Raw genomic sequence first — 25,159 nt, forward strand, 5'->3', positions numbered from 1 at the left:
TGCTGGCCTATGCCACAGGCACAGCAACTTGGGATCCAAGCCACGTCTGCGACCTACACCACAGCTCATGGCAATGCCGGATCCTTAACGCACTGAGTAAGGCCAGGTACTGAAGCTGTGTCTTCATGCATGGATGCTAGTCAGATTCGTTTCTGCTGAGCCACAACAGGAACTCCCCTGACTGGCTTTTAAAATTTACTCTTTTTTATGGCTTATGAAAACCTCTGTACCTCCTACCCCACTTTTTCCCCCTCCTGTCAAACTATATGTAGAAAACCACCACATACACTTTAATCTTTGTATCTCAGTTTGATTTTTAATTTCTTTGATATCAGAGTTGTCCTCTTAGAAATTGACCAGATGTATAAATACAGTGGATCTTTATGATCAGCGTAATTTATTATGTATTTCTTTTTTTTTTTTTTTTTTTGTCTTTTGTCCTTTTAGGGCTGCACCCACGGCATATAGAGGTTCCCAGGCTAGGGGTCCAATCAGACTGTCAGCCTACACCGCAGCCACAGCAACCGCCAGATCCGAGCCAGGTCTGCGACCTACACTACGGCTCATGGCAGTGCCGGATCCTTAATCTGCTGAGCAAGGCCATGGATCGAACCTGCAACCTCATGGTTCCTAGTCGGATTTGTTAACCACTGAGCCATGATGGGAACTCCTAAAATAATTTTTGATGATAGGTAGTTTTAATTTTTAATTCAAATAGGAGGTTATAGATATGTTGCACACTCTAAAGAATCTAGTTAGTCGATTTTAGTGTTTTCATTTTATGTCAAAATTTTATAGGTAGTTCTTAAATTACATTAGTAGAGCTTAGTCAAGTGGACTGATAATAAAACCATTTAGTATTTAATAATTTAATTCTTCTTGTTTACAATATTTTCACTCTTTTTACAGTATTGACTAAAACATTTAATAGAAATGATATATCACTCTGAAGATTAATTAGAGTAATTAAAATATTAGGAAAGGAAGTAAATTGTTAAATTGATATTTCAGAACTTGACTGAAAAGTTGCAGAAGAAAGAACTAGACTATACTCAGTTAGAGGAGAAACATAATGAAGAATGTGTGAGTAAGAAGAATATACAAGCAAGCCTTCACCAAAAAGACCTAGATTGTCAACAGCTTCAGTCAAGGTTATCTGCATCTGAAACTTCACTGCAGAGAATACAGGCAGAATTGGGTGAAAAGGGAGAAGCTACTCAAAAGCTCAAAGAAGAATTATCAGAAGTGGAGACTAAGCACCAGCATCTTAAGGCAGAGTTTAAACAGCTACAACAACAGAGAGAAGAGAAGGAGCAGCATGGGTTACAACTCCAAAGTGAAATTAATCAGGTAAGAGCTGTTATTTTTATTTATTGTAATTCCCCCTGTGGTTTCTTCTTAGTGTATTTGATGGTTGTTTGATGATAATATAGTCCATTAAAAAAATTAACTCTTAACTTTCATGACCTGTAGTATTGAGTCAAATCTTATTTTTTAAATTTCAATTTCCTTTAAAATGAATATTGTGGAGTATTTATGAATTAATACATGTAAGTTGCTTAACGTAGTACTGGGCACATGGTAGGTTCTCAGTAGGTATTAGCTATTTAAATAATTCAAATGGTTGATAATTCTTTTAAAAGTCTGAATCTTTTTTATGTTCTCGTTACTGAAATTTCAAATTATTATTATTATTATTATTATTTTTGCTTTTTAGGGCCACACCTGCAGCATATGGAGGTTCCCAGGCTAGCACAGCTGACGGCCTACACCGCAGCCATAGCAACGCAGGATCCCACCCTCGTCTGTGACCTACATCACAGCTCACGGCAACACCAGATCCTTAACCCGCTGAGCAAGGCCACGGATCAAACCTGCAACCTCAGGGTTTCTGGTCGGATTCATTCCCGCTGCATCACGACGGGAACTCCATCAAAATATAAGTATTATTAAGCCAATAATATAAAAATTAGATTTTTTTTTCTTTTTATTTTCTTAGGGCCTCACCTGCAGCATAACAAAGCTCCCACATTAGGGGTTGAATCAGAGCTGTAGCTGCTGGCAAACACCACAGCCACACCAATACAGGATCCTTGCTGCATCTGCGACCTACACTACAGCAGTGCTGGATCCTTAACCCACTGAGCAAGGCCAGGGATCGAACCCCTCATTCTCATGGATACTAGTTGGGTTCTTTAGCACTGAGCCACTATGGGAACTCCCTAAAAATTAGATATTTTAAAAGAAGAAAACAAATTAGTCCTAACAACTATTTTTTATAGATAAATAATACCTATCGGATGAAGTTTAATCGAAATTTTGACTTTCCCACTAACTCAGATTTTCTTTTTTCTTTTTTTTTTTTTTTTGTGCTGTACCCATGGCATATGGAAGTTTCTAGGCTAGTGGCTGAATCAGAGCTGCAGCTGGCAGACTACACCACAGCTACAGCAATGCCAGATCCAAGCTGTGTCTGACCTATACCACTGCTCATGGCAACGCCGGATCTTTAACTCATTGAGTGAAGCCAGGGATGGAACCCTCATCCTCATGGATACTAGTTGGTTTCCTTACCACTGAGCCATGATGGGAAGTCCAACACTAACTCAATTTTTGAATTCTGTATTGTAATTATTCTTATAGGTGACATTAAAAGTGGTAGAAAAATGGTAGTTTGAGGGAGACTGAAGTTCTCAGTCACTTTTTTGATAATGTTCAACTCTCTTCTCTTAAAGATCAGTAACACTTGCTTTGTGGCATGACTCCTCTGTCTTCTTAGCTTGAGATATTCTTCCTATTTTTCTTCTCCTTGTAAATATTACTTACTTTACCCGTCACTTTTCCAGATATATTTTTCTGCATATTGCCACTTCTTGTTGCCACCTCCTCCAGAGATTTCTTAAGCAGGTACACATCTTGATTGCTTGAGTAACTATAGTATGGTATATTATCGTAACTTCTGTATCTTTCTTCACTAGTCTCTGAACTCTGTGGGTGCAGAGACCATGTCTTTACTCAGTTTTTATCCCAGCTCTCTGGCATTTTGCTTGTTGATTAGCAAATGTTTTAGTGAGTAAGTAAGTGAATGAATAAATGTAGGCGTTCACAATGGAAGGAAACAGAGGCTCGGGGATATCTGTGAATAACTTAAATATAACTTAGATACTTGACTTTCAGTTCAGATAAACAAATTGGGCATTTATGGTTTCTAAAAGATACCATGCCTTATTTATTAGGAAATACAGAGATAAAAAAGGAAACAGTACCTGCCTTAAATAATTATGTAAATCTTGGAATTCCTGTCGTGGCTCAGCGGTTAACGAACCTGGCTGGCATCCATGAGGTTGCGGGTTCGATCCCTGGCCTTGCTCAGTGGGTTAAGGATCTGGTGTTGACGTGAGCTGTGGTGTGGGTCGCAGATGCGGCTCGGATCCCTCATTGCTGTGGCCCTGGCGTAGGCTTGCAGCTACAGCTCCGATTGGACCCCTAGCCTGGGAACCTCCATATGCCGTGGGTGCAGCCCTACAAAGAGAGAATGACAAAAAAAAATTATGTAAATCTCATTGAGGATGAGGCAGGTACTATCCTCTATCAAAGAATATGATAACTATAATATTATGAGCTTACTGTGGGAATTTGGAAAAGTTCCTCTCCTGTTTTCTTGCCCCCCGCCATAGTACTTCATATTGTATAATTATTTTATTCTGTTATGTGATGAAGAAAAACTGTGAGCGGGAGGTGGTGCTTGAAATTGTGATTATTGGGTGGGTTTTGACAGGTACCAGCTTGAAGGCATGAGGGTCTTGAGGCAGCATAGTAAACTCGGGCAAGAGCGTGTTACGAGGAGTATTCTAAGAAGATGTTCTGATAGGGTATGTATAATGGCACTGGACTATTTTGATTGCAAAGAGCATTTAGAACTGTATTATGTAGGATCTTGTGTAGCAGGCTGAGGAGTTTGGGTTTCATTTGGTTGTCAGTAGGTGTAGAGGCATCAGGAATTTTTGAGAACCTATTCAGTATTTTTATACAAAGAAAAATGCACACATAATATTTTGGTTTAGTCACAATTCTGTACAAAGTGAGAAGGTCATACTGAAGGCCTTGAAGTGATACCACTCACCTTCCCGTCAGCATGCTGTGCTGTCTGTAGGCTGCTGTTCACGGATGACTCAAATCTGTCCCCTTCCTTTCACCAGTGCTGCTGCCGCCCTTAATCTAAGCTGCTGCCATTGCTTACCTGGGCTACTGCATTAGCTTTTTACAAGTTTTCTTCTAGGGACTTCCTTAGTCTATTCTCCATAAAGAAGCCAGAAGCATCATTTTAAAAATGTGAAGGATTGTCAATTTATTCCTCGGCCGAACACCCTTTGGTGGCTTTGAATTGAATCCAGCTGTCTTACTTGGTCATGTAAACATCTGCATGTAGCATGGCCCACACTATGTATTCAAGCTCATCTCTCACCATGGGAAACCTTGCTGACTGCCTTCAGTTCTCCACACACACTAATACTTCACAGTGCTTTCCTGCCTTTTACTTGGCCTGTGGTTTTTTTTTTTTTTTTTTTTTTTTTTTTCTTAGTGTGCTGTTGACTTCACTTCTTCATAAGGCTTACTCCAGTGTTGTTTCCTCAATAAAGCCTTCCAGGACCACTTTATTTATTTATTTTAGGGCCACACCTGTGACATGTGGAGGTTCCCAGGCTAGGGGTCGAATCAGAGCTACAGCTGCCAGCCTACGCCACAGCCACAGCCACAGCCACAGCAACGTGGGATCCAAGCCATGTCTGAGACCTACACCACAGCTCATAGCAACACGGGATCCTTAATCCACTCAGCAAGGCTAGGGATCTAACCTGCATCCTCACGGATCCTAGTCAGGTTCCTTAACCGCTGAGCCACAAAGGGAACTCCTAAAGTGTTACTTTTTGGCAAGTGATTACTGAACTTTCCTGAAGGTAAGGTTATCTGATTCTTGATATGAAAATATGGCTTTCTGGGCTTCAGCTCAAATGTACTAAATCTAAACTTCTAGGGGAGAAGTCTGATGATTATCTCTGTGTTAATAATGATATTGGGAGAGTCTTATCCAGTAAAATCAGGAACTAAATGGGTAATGCCTGTTTACAACAGATTAAGTACTTAGATGCTTGAAATATGAGTTTACTTTGAAGGCCTTTGAAGGCTTTCATATATTTCAGGATTGGATCCAGTTCTCGTAGTGAGAAGAAGAGGGTTCAGGTAGCTATTACAGTGCTTATTCGCTGCATTTTAAGAAGAAGAGAAAGGAGAGATTTATCAGTATGCTGGCTAAGGACAAGAGTAAAATTAATGCCTTCTCTTTGTTACTGATTGCTGTTTTAGCTAGATGAAAGTATGTTTTACTTTAGAAATACACTTTAGTTTTCTTTATTGAGGATAGGATATATTTTGATAGCCACAAGTTGTTTCATAGCACAAGAAAATAGTAGGTGCCCACTTTCTGATATAGCTTTATTTTTCCTTGCCAGCTATGAATTTCTATGAAGACATATGCGGGTATAGAGCATGTGAGTGTATATATGACACAAAGGCTGTAGATTCTTAGTATTTTCAGATTTAACGTGAATAGTTTTGATTGAAAACAATTGCAGAGTGCCCATTACTAATATTCAGTTTTGCTGAGGTATGTACTGAGATTCGATTTAATGTGTTAAGAGGCTGGAGTGTAGAAGCACTCTCAGTGTGTAAGCCTTGCCGAATGTCTTGCATTCTTATCTCCATGCCTCTCTTTTTTATTCTACACTCCCAGCACTTGTGCAGTAATTCTTCTAAAATTAATATAGACGTTCCTGCTGTGGCACAGTGGGTTAAGAATATGACTTCAGTGGTTTAGGTCACTGCAGAGGTGCGGGTTTGATCCCTGGTCCAGTGCAGTGGGTTAAAGGATCTGGCGTTGCCAGCTGCAGCTTGGACTCAGTCCTTGGCCTGGGAGCTTCCATATGCCATGGGTGCAGCCATAAAAAATATATAGATATGTAAATAAATAAAATTAATATTACCTTAAAAAACTTTTTTTAAATAGAACCACCACTGGTCAATCCCACAGGAGAAATTGGCTGTAATTTCTGGTAGTTTCAGAGAAAATTAGGAATTTGAGAAAGTGATAGTTCTTAGCTCCAAGACAAATTTCTCCTTTAGTTTTAGCTAGCTAGCAATTTTAAAGTTAATGAATGAGAATCACCTAATATTTTAAGAAAATATTCTTTCCTCTGTCTTATTTAGAAATTGTGTGCCATTTCAAGGCTTGGAATGCTTTGTGCTCTATTCATTATCCAAATATAAGAAGTCAGCGGTGGTAGTTCATAACTTGGAAAAACAAAAAGAAGCACTGGAATTAAAAAAAAACCTACAGTGGAGGTAGTTCCTGTTGTGGCTCAGTGGTAATGAATCCATCTACTATCCATGAGGATGCTGCGTTCAATCCCTGGCCTCGCTCAGTGGATTAAAGATCCGGCGTTGGCCATAAACTGTGGTGTAGGTTGCAGACACGGCTTGGATCTGGTGTTGCCGTGGCTGTGGTATAGGCCAGCAGCTGCAGCTCTGATTCAACCCCTAGCCTGGGAGATTCCATATGCTGTGGGTGTGGCCCTAAAAAGTAAAAAACTGACACAAAACCTAAAATGGAGTAGGTCTGAGTGTGCCTTAAGTGTCTTAATTTTTAAGTTTCATTTTATTGAGTTCCTTAAGTGATTACAACACTTAGATCTTAACAAGAGCTTCAAGTTCACTTTTTTTTTTTAAAAGGGAGCAAAAGCCCTGAAAACTGATGTTTGATTACAGCTTTATGTAATTCATCATCAGTTATATGATTAAAAAATTCAGTTGGATTTCAGATTCCTCCAAAGTATCATGAAAATTAATATGTTTATATTGGTGAAAAATAAAACACTGGAAAGTAGGTGGTGGTATTAATGGTGGTGAGTATACGTGTGTTTATACATATGTACGTACTTTTTTCCTTTTCTAAAGTTACATAGCAAACTTCTGGAGACAGAGCGCCAACTAGGGGAAGCTCATGGTAGGCTGAAAGAACAGAGACAGCTTTCAAGTGAAAAGTTGATGGATAAAGAACAACAAGTGGCTGATCTACAGCTCAAACTTTCTCGTTTAGAAGAAGAAGTAAGTTTGTATTTTAAATGAGTTTTTTTGAGTACATGTATTGATAGATTTGAGGCATCTTCAATATTGTTGTGTTCAGTCTTTATTTTCAAGAGCTTAGTTGGGTTTTTAAAAAACACTAAGTTGTGTCTTTTATTTCTCCCCAATAATAACATCCTACTTATTAACTACATTAAGTAATTTTGTTGTGTTTGTATTCCTTAAAGTTGTCATCAAAAATTACAAAGAGGGGAGTTCCCATCTTGGCTCAGTGGAAACTAATCCGACTAGGAGCCATAAGGTTGTGGGTTCGATCCCTGGCCTTGCTCAGTGGGTTCAGGATCCAGTGTTGCCATGAGCTGTGGTGTAGGTCACAGATGTGGCTTGGATCTGGTGTTGCTGTGGCTGTGGCGTAGTCCTCCAGCTGTAGCTCCAATTCGACCCCTAGCCTGGGAACCTCCGTAGGCCATGGGTGTGGCCCTAAAAAAAAAAAAAGAAAAAAAAAGAAAATTACAAAGAGGACTACTCTTAACCTTTAGGCAGGAAAAATTCTGAGGGTGAACCTATCAGGCTGCTTAAGAAGCGTCTTCTGGAGTTCCCATCGTGGCACAGTGGTTAACGAATCCGACTAGGAACCATGAGGTTTCTGGTTCGATCCCAGCCCTTGCTCAGCGGGTTAACGATCCGGCGTTGCCGTGAGCTGTGGTGTAGGTTGCAGACGTGGCTTGGATCCCGCGTTGCTGTGGCTCTGGCGTAGGCTGGTGGCTACAGCTCCGATTGGACCCCTAGCCTGGGAACCTCCATATGCCGCAAGAGCGGCCCAAGAAAATAGCAAAAAGACAAAAAAAAAAAAAAAAAAAAAAGAGTCTTCTTACCCAGGAGGGAAATATCCTATCCCAGTAATAGAAAACCAAAGTGAAGTTTCTAATGAAACTGAAAAATGAACAGTTGGGGAGGGCATTGATGACATGTAGTTGGTGCATATGAACTTTGAGTTTGCATTTAAGGATTTTTTTTTTAAATTAAGCATGAGATTGAATGCTATCCTAATTTAAACTGAGTTGCTAAAAATGGTAACTATTATTTGGTTAAACTCAAAGTTATCCACATCAGATTGTCTTTTATTAGAAGTAAAACAAATATTGCTACTGTTATTTAGATTATTGTTACAACAATATATATATAATGAATTCCTTGGTCATATTCGTACATAAGAACAGTAATAAACTACATGCTAATCTGGAAAAAAGAATTTTATTCTTCTCAGGATAAGAATCTATACCTCAGGAATAATTTCTTAATCATGAGATTAAGATTTTATAAGTAATGAGATGTTGCTTTTAAAGTTGATTTCATCTATTGTCTGAATTTAGTTTTCTCTTCAGACGTGAGAATTTCAAGATTCAAGGTGATGTCAGATATTTACAAGTGATAGCATAATGCCTTTGTCAACTTTTTTTTTTAAGCTGAAGGAAAAAGTAGCAAATTCCACAGAATTGCAGCATCAGTTAGATAAAACAAAGCAACAGCATCAAGAACAACAAGCTCTTCAGCAAAGCACTACAGCAAAACTTCGAGAAGCTCAGGTAAATTCTATTTGAATTTTTATCCTTTTAAACAAAAATTAACCAAATAATTATCCTTCTGTTGTGGTGAAATTAGTTAATGCAGAGTACTTGATTATGAAAGGTTTTGATAATTTTCATTATCTGGAAAATTAGAAAATATTTTTCTTTTGGTTACTATGTTGAAAATTTTCTCTAAAACATTAAATATTTATTATAAATAGGTTTATTTCCTATTATAAATTTACTTATATAAAATTTAAATTTATTAAATCTCTTTAAACAGATTTATTAAATTTCTTTAAAATATTTAAATTCTTATTTATACATAATAAATTGTTATTTATTAAAAATACCTTTTTGAAAAATTGAAAACGTAGATAAAATTTCTTGGTTTAGTTAGCAAAAAATAGCATTTCCTTCATTAGAACTTACTGTTTATTGGTTATGTCCTTCCCTGCTTTAGAACTATCATGTGAACACTGGAATTGTAGGTATAGAAAATGTAAGAGATTGAGTTAAATTTGTATCGATTCTACAGTATAGCTCAGATGATTGAAGGAGATAAATTTTTGTTTCGTTACGGTAGGGGTAAGGTGGTGCCCAGATGTTTAAAATGAATTTGACCTTGGCATTCATTTACTCCTTCAGTCTTTCATTAATTCATTGACTGTTATTGAACACCATGTGTCAGGCACTGCGGTAAGCACAGAAAACCGAGCTGCGGTAAGCACAGAAAATCGTGCCTGCCGTCTAGGCAGGGCAGTCTGATGACGTGCACACAGCAGCAGTACGGGAGTTTAGGGAAGTAGTAAGTAATGTGCCTCTCTTTCGCTTCTGAGTTTGGATAGTGGCATGGCAGTCAGATGGATAGAGATCAGAATATTCACTTATTTGCTCTTTGATTCATTCAGTCCAACAAATAGACATTACTGTCTACTCTCAGCCAAGGAAATGATTTTGTGTATATGACCTCAGAGACAGCAGACCAAAATGTCTATAGTGAAGAAGGCAAACAATAGCCCAGGTAAATAGGCAAAATGTATAGTGTGTCAGATGGCCATAAATGCTCTGGAAGTGAAAAGAGGGAAGAGGAACTCTCTGGGGAAATGGAGGTGGGACTGCAGTGATAGGGTTGTCTGGGAAGGCCTCTCTAAGAAGATGAAGGGCGTGAAGGAAAGGAGGGTGGGAGCCAAGTGGAGATCAGAAGAGCGTCAGTTTATTAACAGGCCCTGAGGCAGGAGCTTGTCTAAGGAACATCAGGAATCCAGTGCTTGGAGTGAGAGAGATGAGAGAGGTAGAAGTGGCGCAGAGATCACAAGGGATCAGAACATGTTGAACCGCTCAGGTAATTTTAAGGATTTTACTGTGGATGAGATGAGAAATCTTTGGAGGGTTCTGAGCAGTGGAATAGCCTGATCTGACTTGTAATTTCACAGGATTCCTCTGGCTCTTGTATTGAGAGTAGACTGTAGGGGCACATGAGTAGAATCAAAGAAATTAACTAAGAGACTACTATAGTAATCCAGACAAGAAATGATATGGCCTGGGTAAGAGTGGAAACGATACAGGTAGTGGGAAATGGTCAGATTCTAAATATACTTGAAAGGTAAAGCTGACAGATTTACTGATAGATTGATATGGGGTATTGACAGAGAGGTCAAGGATGATTCCAAGGATTTCCATTTGAGTGGTCAGAAGGCTGGAGGTCAGGCAAGATGAAGACTGGGAATTCTATTGGATTTGGCAACATGAGGTCATGGATGACATTGATAAGAGCAGTTTTTAAAGAGAAGGAAGGGCAAAAGCCTGTTGGAGAGCATCAGAGAAAACGGGAGGAGAAAAGTTTGATACAACGAATATAGGTAACTCTAGTTTTACCATAAAGAGTAGCAAAGAAAAGGGTGTGTGAAGCTGAGGTAGAGGATTTGGCACTGGTCTTCAGTCAAGGGGTCTTTGTCATAATGTACCCCAGAATGAAATTTATTCATCCAGTCACAGACCAACCTGGAAATGACAGCCTTTTACTTTCTGTTAGGCAGGTTGTCTCGTAAACTAAAGGGAGAGTGAAGGGCTGAGTTAGACAGTCTTAGCTCTTTGTTCCAACCTTTCCAAAGAATTAAGTTCTTATTCCCCGGGGAGGAATAAGAAAAGGATAGCACAGAGGCCAGGCGAAGTCTCTAATTATGAAATATCCTGAAAACTAATTGGAGAAATGCAGTGAGTATAGTTCCAGATGTGCATATGTGCATACAATTATTATGATAGCATAGAGGATGGTTCTTTAACTCAGAATCGGGAAAAAAGTTATTGAAAATTTCCTTAGAAAGGGCAGTCTGTCACAAAGGTTGTGTAGATGTTTCTGGGTGGCATAGGTGGTAGTAGTAGTATACTCCAAGTAGAAGTTACCAGGGACAGAATGCTGAAGCTGATGTGACCTAAACTGTTCAGTTTTGCTGGAGCTTAAAGGATAATATAGAGATGAGTCAGAGAAGAGGCCAGAGTATTAGACATGGGTAAGTTTATGGAACGCCTTTCTGTCTATCCTCGAAGATAGAAGAGTGTTGATGGTCTTAAGATGTGATTTTAGATAGGCTATTCTTGTGGTTATGTGAAAGATGGGTTTTGGAGAGAATACTCTGAGACAGGATCAGTTAAAAGACTAATAATATATGCAGTGATTTCGATGAAAAACAATCATGTCCTTAGTTCAAGCGATTGTTGAAAAAAAGCATCATGGGGACCAGTATGAATGATATTTTGGAGATAAATAGGACTTACTGACTTAATAGTTGTGGGGAATCAGAGAGAAAGGGAATGACTTCCAGACTGGTATCACTGGGTGCATGGTACACGGAAGTATCATCCGCTGTGTTAGTGTCTGTGAGAAAGATGGCCATGTTATAGGACAGTGTGATGAGTTCCGTTTTGGACATGTCTTGAGCCACCTACGGGATATATTAATTGAAAGCTTGAAGGAGTGGACCCAGCCATACAGTACCTGCGAGAGATATCAGTATATATGGGGTAAATGGATTATTAGATGTGAGGGGAGAGTATAGAGAGAAAAATGGACAACTGGTATTTTGGGAAACAGTAGCATTTAGGGGATGGATGAATGGAGGAAGAAGAGCACAGAGAAAGAGAGAATGATCAGAGGAATCAAGGGGAACTTGCAGAGGGAAAGCCCAAGGACTAGGGAGAGACAAAAGCTGGGAGTAATCATCAGCTTCAGATGCGGGTGTGTGGAGAGCATGCCCAGTATGATACATGAACGAGATCTATTAGATTAGGCAGGTAAGAATGAGTGACCTTGTTAAACATGATTTCAATAAAGTGATAGACGAGAATGTCTGATTTGTGATGGATGAGTAAGTGAGAGGTGAAGGAGTTGGGAAAGTAAACATGCATTACTTTTGAAATTTAAATGTGAATTGTATAAAGACTGGGCAGAAACCGAAGTGGGACTTGGTTTAGGAAATGTTTTTGAGAACCAGAGACACCTGAATATGTTTATAGTCCAGGACTAAAGGACGGGTAGAGAGGATATTGGAGAATGGGAGGTGACTAAAGAAATAAGGTATTGGTAAGTTATGATGTCCCTGATACAGTGGGTGGTGGTAAGTTTGAACTTACGCTGTGAAAGATATCTTTTGAAGCTTGAGGAAATGTGTATGTATCTGAATAAATTTAAAATTATATATGTGTGTGTATAATTTCATAGGTAAGGGGAATAAAAACTATAGTTGATCATTCCTGAAGGTTTGCTTCCCTCCCCTTTTTGGATAAAGTTTGACTGGTATAGCTAGCTGAATGTTAGGTAGGCGGAGATTAAGAATTTGGAGATTAAGTTTTTATGTGGTTATTCAGGGGACTGTTTGAAGATGACACCCCCATTCAAGTGACAGGATTGAAAAGGTGATTCTGAGTGTATAGTAGAGGACGGAATCTAGAAATCTGTGGTGGTGCCAGTCTGTGGAGGTTTGTGATGTGCTCTAAAAGTGTTCAGAAATGTTGGTGTGCAGAAAGCAGATCGCAACACTGATCTAGGATTGGACTTCTTTGGGGCGGCCGTATTGGCAGTTTGGGGGTGGAAGGAAATGGAGAATGTAGATGAAGAACAGTTAAGTTCACATCCATATATGAGGTTCGGCAAGGGAAGCTAGGCAGGTACTAAAAAAGCTAGAAGAAAATTGAGGTCAGTGTCTCTGACACTGGAGAGCAGAAACGAGGTCAGGAACTTGAAAAATGGTCAGGAAGTTTTGGTCACAGAGTAGGATAGATTGACATTTTTTTTATCTGGAGCAATTTCAGGTGACTGTAAGATCCTGCATGTGAGTGGTTGAATGGAATGCGTAGAGGTCCAGGAATTAAGATGATGTGAATGTTGAGGCTGTACTCTTAATTCTCTATGTATTTTGTATTTCCCAGGAAATTGGCAGAAATTGGGATTGAAAGAAAGACTAAATCAGGTCTCAAGTCTTCAGTGAATGAGGTAGGGATTTATAGATAGCAACACAGGACAGAGTGTAGAATAAATGAATGACATACTTCCCAAAATGTCATAAAGCTTTTACTTGAGGGTAAGAATAATGACAATTAAAAAAAAAAAAATCTAGAAAAAGTGAACCCCTCCTGCTTGCCCAACAGAACAGTCCTTATGTATCAGAGGGGGCTGGTGGGGAATGAGTACCTCTAAAGGGAGAACCAAATTTCAGGTAGACTTGGCCGTAGAGTGCTAGTTCTGGAAAAAGCTCAGGCCTGCACTGTGGTTCCAGAAGATGAGTGCGATGTGCAGAGAGGGGTCATTAGTGGCAGGAGCAGAGGGTGACCACAGAGTAAACCTGGCTGCTTTTCATTGTTTTGTGATGGAAGCATAGATGAGAAACGTGTTTGAAAGTAACTGTTTTCACATATTTTAACATTGGCACACATTGTTGAGGGTGCTAGGTGGTTGCTGGCTCTGTCTCAGCAAGGTGGGATGGGCTACTGTAACGTTTGCAGAAGGGCTTGTTAGGGCCTTGTTCTGGGTGGAATCTCTCTGGCTCTCTTAGAATGATGGAGGCAGAGGCAAAGGCCGTGGGTCAGGTGGCTCCAAAACAGGCAAGGGTGTTGTTCCGGAGGTGGGCTGTTTGTATGTGCGCTGGGTAACGTGAAGGCCCTTGGTAAAGTAGAAAAGGAGGAGACCTTGATGGAGCCATAGAAGGGTCCTCTTGGGTTACTAAACAGCACCTTCGTGGGTGTATGTCTGTTAGACAGCAGCCCTTGCCTTCCCATTCATTCAGTAAGTATCTTAGAGCACATGTGTCTTGGATACATAAGCGAATAAAATAGGCAAAAATCCTCATCTTCATGGAGTGTATATTCTTGTGAGGGGTGGAGGGAGGCAGATACACACGGAAAATAAGTAAATTATTTAGTATGTTAGAAGAGATAAATGCTATGGGAAGGAGGAACTGTTCAGGTGAGGGAGCACTGGTAAAGGAGCATTTCTTTCTCTTTTTTAGGGCTGCACCTATGACATATGGAAGTTCCCAGGCGAGGGGTCGAAATCAGAGCCATGGCTGCCGGCCTACGCCACAGCACAGAAACACGGGATCTGAGCCTCGTCTGTGACCTACACCACAGCTCACGGCCACACTGGGTCCTGAACCCACTGAGTGAGGCCAGGGATTGAACCCGCATCCTCATGGATACTCGTTGGATTCATTTCCACTGTACCCCGATGGGAACTCCAAGGCCGCGGTTGTAAACGTAAAGATCAGGGTAGGTGTGACTGAGAAGCTGACGTTTGAGGAGACGTTTGAAGGACGGGGAATGGGCCACGTGACTCTGTAGGGAAGCTGCCAGGTAGAAGAAAGAGTGCAAAGGCTCTGAGGTGGGATTGTGCCTGGTGTGATCAGAAATACTGAGGAGGCCCACGTGCCTGAAATGGATTAAACAGGATTGTAGTAGGTGGCGAGGTCGGAGAGTTAGAGTAAGAATGTGGTTAATTGAAGGGGTTTTTTTTGGTTAAATTCTATTTTGTTAGTAATGGAGATTTACGAGTTCTTGTGTGGAGCAACAGATTAAGGATCTGGTGTTGTCACTGCAGTGGCTTGGGTTGCTGCTGTGGTGCGGGTTTGATCCCTGGCTGCAGAACTTCCACATGCTGTGAGGCTAGCTCCCCCCGTGTATAAATATATATAAAATATACAGATAGATTTGTATTGTTAACTATATAATTATAATTATTTACTTAAATTTGCCATATTAAAATGTAATGATTAGTAAATGTGTAAGACTAAAGGTGTGAATCTTAAAATTTATTGAGTCATTTTGTTTGAGGAATAACTTTAAGTTCTCTATCTTTAAAGTAGTAGTTTTCAATTCTTTTCAGAATGATTTGGAACAAGTACTTCGTCAAATTGGTGATAAGGACCAAAAGATCCAGAACCTTGAAGCCTTATTACAGAAGAGTAAAGAAAATATTTCTTTATTAGAAAAGGAAAGAGAAGATCTTTATGCAAAAATTCAGGCTGGTGAAGGAGAGACTGCTGTTCTTAATCAATTGCAAGAAAAAAACCATATATTACAGGAACAAGTAAGCTTGTCTAGTGTATTCTATTTCTAAAATTTATTTTTATTTCTCTAAATCTTACTAAGTGCTTTGTGTAAATGATTCTGCTAATTTTAGTACTTGTAAAATTATTATGTATTTCTGAAAAATACCATCTCATTTACCTTAGAAGTGGGTTGCTAATGCAGTGAAAATAAGTTAGTTACCATGATTTGATAAAGGAAATCTCAGTTCAAGCCCCAGGATGTAACTTATTACCTGTGTGACCATAAGCAAATCATTTAACCATCTTAGCTCATTGGAAAAGTATAGTTAGTTCATACTGAAAAGTTAGACTTGCTTCTTGGCATTTTGTGATGTTTTGAAAAAGGAAAGTCAGGAACAAAATATATTTATAAACTATATCAGGTATTAGTTATTTCTGTGTATTGCTTAATATCCAGACTTAGTGGTTACCTATATTTTATAATGTACATGTCTTTGGGATATATAGTTAATAACAATTTTGATAAGTTGCCTTATAATTTTAACATTTGTATGTTAGTTTAAGTGAAACTTATAAAACTTATAAAATTTTATAAAACTTATAAAATTTACAGTTTGAAACTCAATATGGTTTCAAACTGTAAAGCATTTAGTGTCACTTTTTGGGAAGAATTGCCCAATAGGAGAATCATAATTATCTAAATGAAAAAGTTTTAAAAGTTCAGTAGGTCATATCACTTTTCTAATTTGGGTATTAGAATATATCACAAAACTTTCCCCTGCATTTCAAAGTTAGCCTTGGTTACCAGTTTTTATGAAGAATTCTTTAGTCTAGTTTTTAGTTGAAAGTTGCATACAATGTAACATTTCATGTTATACAAATATCAGGAAAGCCTATACAATTTTTTAAAAAGAGTAGGTAAAAATAAATCTATGTCCTTCTGCTTCTAGCTGTGTTGGAGTAACTGGTATGCTATTTAGTCCTCCCACTGTAAACAGCTAGAAAAGTGGGAAAAACTATAAAATAACTGTTTTCAGACATTGTACAAGGAGCACTATAAGGGAGTTCCCCTCATGTCTCAGCGGAAACGAACCTGACTTGTATCCATGAAGATGCCAGTTCGATCCCTGGCCTCGCTTGGTGGGTTAAAGATCCGGTGTTTTCCGTGAACTGTGGTGTAGATCGCAGAAGTGGCTTGGATCCTGAGTGGCTGTGGCTGTGGCAGCTACAGCTATGATTCAGTCCCTAGCCTGGGAACTTCCATATGCTGCAAGAGTGGCCCTAAAAAGCAAAAAACAAAACAAAACAAAACACTATAGGGCTTTCATCTCTGAGAAGCAAAGCAGGTGAAATGAAAATCTCCAGCTTTTGACCTGGAGACATTTTTCCAGCCTGCTGCAGGTGGGGGAATCCACGGAGAGCACAGTGGTCTCCCTGAACTAAGGAATGAGAGTTTAAGTTCAGGGGGGTTGAACTCAGATGTACAGGGTGGAAGGGGAACAATGAGAGTAGGGAACAGTGTAGAGAAAATGCTCCAGAAATCTGCATAGGGATCCACTTGAGCCTTTAGCTGAATGCCGAGCTTTACACTCGTAAGGAGGAATTCCATGCGGCCAGGCAGTGGAACAAATTATTAGGAGCTGCAGCTGAAAAATGATCAGAACTCACAGAGCTGGGATACGTTCAAGTTCCAGCCAGTCAGAGAAGAAAGACATGGTTGAACACTTGAGGGCATTTGGTTAAAAACCCCAGAAATGTCACACCTTAAGAATAAAGCTAAACTAGCCCTAGAGTAAAAGCCAGCATACACCTAACCTAATAAACACAGGATCAAGCCTGGAAGGAATCCAGCTGGACCACCAAGTGTATTAACTGCCTGCTGGGGCAAAATTCAACATTCTTTTGAAAGAAGACAACAAAATCTAGACTAATCACAATAAACATCAAAAAATACTGGACATACAGAGAAGTGGACAACGCGAGCTAAAAGAGGAGACAAACGATTCATTGGAAATAGAACCTGCAGTGAGAGAGGAGCATCATCAGACAAGCACTTTCACACAGCTTTTCAAATACATTTATGGATACAAACAGCTCATACAACTGAACAACAACAAAAGCCCAACCCAGCTGAAAAATGGGCAGAAGGCCTAAATAGACATTCCCCAAAGAAGACATATGAATGGCCAGTAGGCACATGAAAAGATGCTCAGCATCACGAATGACTAGAGAAATGCAGATCAAAACTACAGTGAGGTAGCACCTCATGCCAGTCAGAATGGCCATCATCAATAAGTCCGCAGATAACACCTGCGGAGAGGCCGTGGTGAAAAGGGACCCCTCCTGTACTGTCGGTGGGAAGGTCAGTCACCACAGCCACTGTGGAATGAGCAACAGTACGGAGGTTCCTCAGAAAACTCAATGTAGAACTACCGTATGATCCATGTATGTTTATTTTTGGAAAGATGGGAGCAATTTTTCTTAAAAAAAAGTTGAGATAGTCTGTCATAGAGTAATTTAACATTCTCCTGGTGCTTCAATTTGAGTTTCTTAGTTCTTATTATATCGTTTGTGACCTTTATAATTAGAGTCTTGCTTATACGGTAGGTAACTCAACTAACGGAGAAACTGAAGAATCAGTCAGAAAGCCATAAACAGGCCCAGGAGAATTTGCATGACCAGGTGCAAGAGCAGAAGGCACATCTCAGAGCTGCCCAAGACCGTGTCCTCTCCCTGGAAGCCAGCATCAGTGAATTGAGCAGTCAGTTAAATGAAAGCAAGGAGAAGGTCTCCCAGCTTGACATACAGGTAATATTGAATTATGCGACGTAATATGAAGTCTGCATGAAAAAAGCATCAGTTTTAGGCCATCGCATTTTAAACTGTTTCTCTCCCCTCCCTACCCTGCTCCCCTGCCTTGCTTATTAATGGAAAAATGATTAGGAATAGGAATTAAATAAAGGTTCTATTTTGAAAGTGTGTTGAGCTTTCCTGTTCGCCTCTCTCTCTCATTCTCTCCCTCTCCCCTCCCCCTCCCATCCTCTTTCTCTCCTCCTGAAACCACCAGGTATTCTCACTTCTCTCTGTTTTCATGAATCCCTTTTTGTTGTTTTTGACGTTTAAAGCAATTTGATATTATACCATTTAGGTTTCTGTTACATTTCTTTGAATTATTTTGAATTTGATTTTTAAATTTTACTTTAAAGTTTTGATTAAAAACACCCTTATATGATACCATTATGCATATTAGTATATTTTCTTTCAGAAGCCAATATGGAAATCTTGCTCAGTGAGGAGTGGAAATGAAGACATACTTCTTTCTCCATTCTCATCATTGGTTTCTTACTCTATTGTAGTAGAGAAAGTTATAGAAACACTTCTAACCCTTAATTTTCTTTTTTTTAGGAGAATAATTCCATTGAAAATCAGAAATAATACAATAAGTTACTCAAATTCGGAGAAAAGAGGATACCCATTTCATTTTTCAAAAAATAGAATTTGTTAGTTGAGTATCAGATCATTCAGTGTATGGATGTCCAGTTTGACAGAGGGAAGAGTGTTTTGGTGTTATATAGGGATTTATTTTTTTATCTTTTATCCAAACATTAGGAATCTCCTCCCTTATTTATTCCTGTTTGGGGAATTATCACATGCTTATTTTCTTAATGTCTGAATCTTTATGTTTTCTGACAAAAGATTTAATTTTTTAAATTATTTAGTGACAGAAGTCATGTACACTCAGGCAAGGGGGAAACCAAGAATTAAATATAAACTAAATGACGTGTAAATTTTGTTACAGATTAAAGCCAAAACTGAATTATTGCTGTCAGCAGAAGCAGCAAAAACTGCTCAAAGAGCGGATCTTCAAAATCATTTGGACACAGCTCAAAATGCATTACAAGATAAACAGCAGGTAAGGGAACCTGATACAGTTTCTTAAACCATAACCTAATGTTTCGGTAGATAAATTAACTGAAAATGTGTAAAAATGATACTCAGTTTTATATGCTATTGGAATTGACTTATTCTCCTTAATTTCTCCCTGAGTTCAGAACCACTTGAGTGGTAGATGCAGGAGTCAGACAGATGGAGATAAAAATATTATCTGTTTTTGATCAAGCTCTACTTGTGTGCAGCTGTGGTTGGGCTTTTTAATATTGTATTTCTCCCATTAATTAGATCTTGGCACAAAGCTAAAATATTTACTTCGAAGTGCCAATGATTGGGAAAGAAGCTAAACTTACACACCTGTTTTTAGGAGGTAATTGGGCTGTGATCCAGGTATATGTCCTACCTGGAAGCAGGAAAAAAGAGCACTCTGTGTTCCACCTCAGGAATGAAAGTTACTCTTTTCTTGGGGGAAGGGATGCAGAAGTTACTCTTCTCAGTAGTTCCATAGAACAAAAACTTCTTATTTTAGGGTCAAGATCAAAGTGCTGGTAGATTTTTCTTTCCTTGTACCAGGTAGGAATTTTAAAAATTTACTTCTTGAGAAATAATACTGGTTGTGGGTCCGAACTTTTTTTTTGGGGGGGGGGTGTCTTTTTGCCATTTCTTGGGCCACTCCTGCGCCATATGGAGGTTCCTCAGGCTAGGGTTCTAGTCAGAGCTGTAGCCGCCGGCCTACACCACAGCCACAGCAACGCGGGATCTGAGCCGCATCTGCAACCTACACCGCAGCTCAGGGCAACGCCGGATCCCTAACCCACTGAGCAAGGCCAGGGACCGAACCCGCAACCTCATGGTTCCTAGTCGGATTTGTTAACCACTGAGCCACGATGGGAACTCCCGGTCCAAACTTTATTTAACAATGTAGTAATATATCAAGTTAACAAAACCATTTTCTGTATTTACCCTAAATCCTAATCCCATTTTTCTCCTTAGATTGCATGTTTACTTTAAATTTTGATATATATCGTTTCAGACCTCTGTAAACACTGAACGTGTGTGTGTGTGTGTGTGTGTGTGTGTGTGTGTGTGTTTGCGTATGTGTGTGAGAGAAGAGAGAGAGACACCCACCCACTGGTCTTTTTTTCCTTTATGCACATTTTATCACTATATAATGTTGATCTTCAACTTGCTTTTTAACTTACATTATTGCCAAGGACATCTGGAAAGTATTTTCTAAGCACAGCAATCAGTGCCAAAAACTGTAGTGTAAAATGTATTCATAAGAATAACCATAGAAAAGTTTAAAATTTACCTGCCGAAAATATTACTACTAACATTTACTAGTAAAATTCTACAGCAAGTAGCTAAAAGAGTAAAACATTTTCAGAAGTATGTCTGATGAAGGGTTAATATTTTTGATGTTTAAAGCACTTTCACATAAGAAATAACTGAACCTTCAAAAGTATACAATCAGGAGTTCCCGTCGTGGCTCAGTGGTTTAACGAATCCGACTAGGAACCATGAGGTTGCGGGTTCGGCCCCTGCCCTTGCTCAGTGGGTTAAGGATCCGGCGTTACCCTGAGCTGTCGTGTAGGTTGCAGACGCGGCTCGGATCCTGCGTTGCTGTGGCTCTGGCGTAGGCCGGTGGCTAAAGCTCCAATTCAACCCCTAGCCTGGGAACCTCCATATGCCTCGGGAGCGGCCCTAGAAAAGCCAAAAAAAGCCAAAAAAAAGTATAAAATCAAACCTAAATTAGCAAATCCTCAAGTTCATTAAGAGTCAGTTGCAAATTAAGATAATCATAAAATATGCCCTTACCAAGGTAAAATGTGTGTATGTAGCACTGGAAGGATTGATGTGTGGAACAAGCCACTTCCATGCGCTGCTTGTGGTAGTGTACATTAGTTTAACCTTTTGATGGTGGTAGGGGAAGCTGGTTGGTAGCATATTTATTTTAAGACCTTTAGGATTTTTCTTATTCTTTAGCTCACCTTTCGTCCTTTATCCTAAGGAATAGTCATAGTTTGCGTCTCTGCAGAAAGTTTTGTAGCAACCTAAGACTGTAAAGTAAGAATTTGGCTAAAAAATGGTCTGTATCAAAAAAAAACCCAGAAATTTATGTAGTTATGTATAATGATATTTTAGAAAATAATGTCAGTTTCATGATGCATTGTTATGGAAAAACAAAGATTACAATAAAACAATATATAAAGCAAGACCTTTTATTTTAAACATACAAATCAGAAAATAGACGCTAACACAGAAAAAGACTAGAAAGTTAGCAAAATATTAAGTGATTATCTATGGGTAGCGGATTTCCTAGTAATTTTTTGTTTTTTCTGTGCAACTAGATATTCCAAATGAACATTATGATGTTATCATTATAATTAATAAATTATTAAAAAATGCTGCCTTGAACATTGCTAACATTTAGTTGTAAAAGTGTTATTTTACTGTTAGCTTATTCATTATTCTACTGTATCTTTTGGCTCCTAAAGTAACTCTTCCTTGAGTAGGTTAATTGAGCTGTTAGGTACGGAAACTTAGTATCTCAGGCTATGTATAACTTCAGTGCAGGTCCTTTATGTTGATGGGTAAATATAACCTTTGATAGACTTATCTATTGTCTTACTCAAAGTAGTTTCCTAAATAAAATTAGAATTTTCTGTTTTACTTTAACCAACCATTTGGGAACTAGAGTGAAGTAAACCTTACCAAAGTTATCTTTAATTTTACTTTTCTGTAGGAGTTAAATAAAATCACTACTCAACTGGACCAGGTCACTACAAAGTTGCAGGATAAACAAGAACATTGCGGTCAGCTGGAAAGTCATCTTAAAGAATATAAAGAGAAACATCTCTCTTTAGAACAGAAAACTGAAGAATTAGAAGGTCAAATTAAGGTTTGTATAAAAGAAACTGAATTTAGCCATATTATCTGTTGCTGTAGCAATGGAATTGATGACCTAGATGGAGTCAAAGATTTCAAATTTTCAAACAAAGGTTAAGTTGTGATGTAAAAGTTTTAAAAATTAAAAAAAAAAAAAAAAAAATGGAGTTCCCGTTGTGGTGCAGCAGGTACGAATCCGACTAGGAACCATGAAGTTTCAGGTTCGATCCCTGGCCTCGCTCACTGGGTTAAAGATCTGGCGTTGCCATGAGCTGTGGCGTAGGTTGCAGATGTGGCTTGGATTTGACGTTGCTGTGGCTGTGGCATAGGCTGTGACGTTGCTCGGCATAGGCTACAGCTCTGATTTGACCCCTAGCCTGGGAACCAAAAAAAGTTACCTGTAATTTTTCTTGTTTGATTTTGAATTCCATCTTTACTTTTAACTTCTTTGTTAAAGGATGGCTTTTGCAAATAGCAGTTAACATATATACTGGTTCCATGGTATGTGTAAATATTTCAAAGAGACAGCCAACCAGGGATCTACTCTGTAATTATGAGGAACTTATTTTTTGTTGTTGTGAAGGCTGTTTTGCTGTATCATTCCTGTCTCTTTCCCTCTTTATTCCAATATAATATTCAGGGATGGAATATGTCTTCCTTTTTTAAACTTTACATTTATACTCTTTGGGTTTTGTTTCTAATTTAATATCATTTAAATTTATTATAATTTACACTATGGTAAACTTGTTTCTTTAATACAACTCTAAATGAAAGTTCGGAGCTGAAGAGATTAAATGACTACACATATTAGAGAAGGATTTGACCTGAGTCCTTTGTCCTTTAAATTAAAACTACTGTAAGTTAAAAATTTCTCAAGTTACTATATATATATAACTTATACCTTCACAGTCAGATGAAGCACTTCTCTACAACTGTAGAATCATGGGCTGTGAATTTGTATACATGTACATCTGCATCCATATAACATGGAAGAAGAAAATTACATTTTCAGATCTTTCTGTGTGTTCCTTTTTTCTTTTCTTTATGGTCAATAATATGGCATGACAAATTACTTGACGTAATGGTTGAAAAAACCAAAAACTAATTTTTTAGATGAAAGGCATCTCATGAGAAGTCTATTTAATTATCTTTTAAAAACAGTTATTTAGAACCAATAATATCTATTGTAATCTATCACAATATTGGATATTGGACATTTTTTCTAATTATTGTTTTAGGACGTATTCCATCTGTTATATAGAATTAACATAGTTACGTTGAATGTCAAATATAAGCATTGAGTAAGAGCCACGGGTACCTAGATTGGCTTATAAAATATTTAGGCTGCAAAATTTTTACTGCTATATAAGAAAATGCCTTGCTTATAGATTTTTGAACAGTTTGACTTTTTTTTTTTGGCCACACCTATGGAATGTGGAAGTTCCTTGGCCAGGGATCAAACTTGCACCACTGCAGCAACCTGAGCTGCAGCAGTGACAATGCCGGATCCTTAACCTGCTGAGCCACTAGGGAACTCCTGACTTTTGTGAATTTGTAAAAGTACACACAGTTATATGTATATGAATGAGACAAAAATCCACACTGTGTAGAACAATGATCTCTAGACTAAGAGATTAAAGAAGCACAATCAGAAGTTTAATTGGTTTTATATTTAGGGTCAATAGGTGTTAATGAGAAGGATGACACGACAGCTTCATTTTAGTTGTGAATATTTCTAATTACATCAGTATTATTAACTGATTATAAAGGATTATATATTTTAAGTGTGCCCATGTGTGAACCTGTTACTTAGTTTTTTCAGACTTCAGTTAATAACTTTTACTCAGGTAACAAATATATTTTAAGTTTATTCTCTTACTCAGAGTTAATTTTGAAAAGTAAAAACTTAGTGGCTACTTGTCCTATATGAAGCCTGCTGCTAGGTTTTCTGAAAGATTCCACGATAAATGGCTGCTTTATTCAGTGAAAGCTTCAGAATGTATTTTTTATTATAACAGATATTTTTGGTTATTTTTGTGTATTATGTCAACATCAGTTTGAGTATAGACAAAAGTATTACAATGTTATAATAGATAATTATTGACATGAAAATTGTTATTATATTTCTTCAATAGAAATTGGAAGCTGATTCACTTGAAGTTAAAGCAAGCAAGGAGCAGGCTTTGCAGGATCTACAACAGCAAAGACAACTGAACACGGATTTAGAGCTTAGAGCTACAGAATTGAGTAAACAACTTGAAATGGAGAAAGAAACGTAAGCTTGATGACTTAAGGGAGAGCGTTGTAAATTAAGAATTAACAGTTTTTTAAGATTTCAATTTTATCATCACATCTTTAAAGATTTATTTGATTCTATAAACTGCTTATATTAATATGAATAAAATAAAGCCATCTAATATGGTTAAATAGGAGGGCTTGTGACCAGTCACATTTCAGCAGACTTTGTCTTTAAATGCCAAATACTCCACTCTGACTGTGTGGACAGACTTGATCTGTGGCAAGAGGATGAAGGTTTTTGACTCTCAGTAGTAAAGATGGAAGTTGGGTGCCTGGGAAAGGTACTTTTCAGGGAAATGAAGTAAAACCCATCAATAATTAAGTTGTTTCACACCTTCATGATCGCATCCTTGTTTTGGGAGTGATGACAAAATGTTTTTGTTCTCATATTTAGTACATTGGGTTCTGATACTGTGAATTTGAGGATATACAGGTGCAAATGGCATTTCTTCTCACTGATAACATCGTCGTGTCCAGCGCTTAGGTTTGGAGGGTACATCTGATCCTTTCTATCACCCTCTAACTGGATCGTCACCTCTGGAAGCCAGTCGTGTGTCCGTGAAGGTGACCTCTGAGTTGGCTCTTGTTCTCTTTCCCAAGGACCCTTATGGGCCCGGCTGTTCTTTCCACTTCTACTAAGGTTTTTTTTTTTTTCCTTTATACTTTATGCAAGCATTTCTTCCGTGGGGTCCTGCCTTTCTAGAGTACTACCTAAGAAAGGCAAGTTAGGTAAACATATCTAGAGTTTGACTGAACCTCACCCTGTTATGCTCAGCCCACATAACAGGGTATAGGGCCCCCCTTTCTCAAGGGCCACAGATGCTATTCAGG

The 25,159-nt window shown here is 38.5% G+C and overlaps 1 protein-coding gene across 6 annotated transcripts in view; it reads left to right on the plus strand.

Annotated features, from left to right (window-relative positions):
• The window catches only part of EEA1 (early endosome antigen 1), a 124,795-nt gene that overhangs the window by 74,209 nt on the left and 25,427 nt on the right, over positions 1-25,159 (plus strand). For 5 of the 6 annotated variants that reach the window (XR_014804407.1, XM_084957600.1, XM_084957601.1 and 2 more), the window contains 8 exons: positions 1,012-1,350; positions 7,012-7,161; positions 8,607-8,726; positions 15,085-15,288; positions 17,858-18,058; positions 19,050-19,163; positions 21,888-22,043; positions 24,166-24,305. Coding sequence is in view for 5 of the 6 variants with exons in the window: in XM_084957600.1 (XP_084813726.1) it covers positions 1,012-1,350; positions 7,012-7,161; positions 8,607-8,726; positions 15,085-15,288; positions 17,858-18,058; positions 19,050-19,163; positions 21,888-22,043; positions 24,166-24,305 (1,424 nt within the window). In the remaining variant the exon portion in view is untranslated. Of the gene's footprint in view, positions 1-1,011; positions 1,351-7,011; positions 7,162-8,606; positions 8,727-10,565; positions 13,201-15,084; positions 15,289-17,857; positions 18,059-19,049; positions 19,164-21,887; positions 22,044-24,165; positions 24,306-25,159 lie in introns of those variants that run through there. The other variant, XM_084957604.1, reaches the window with a different exon arrangement.

Source organism: Sus scrofa, chromosome 5, assembly GCF_054392235.1.
Source record: "Sus scrofa isolate SSC_HxYL_T2T_F1_AM1 chromosome 5, Sscrofa_HxYL_maternal_Yorkshire_Landrace_v2.0, whole genome shotgun sequence".
In the NCBI taxonomy this organism is placed as follows: domain Eukaryota; kingdom Metazoa; phylum Chordata; class Mammalia; order Artiodactyla; family Suidae; genus Sus; species Sus scrofa.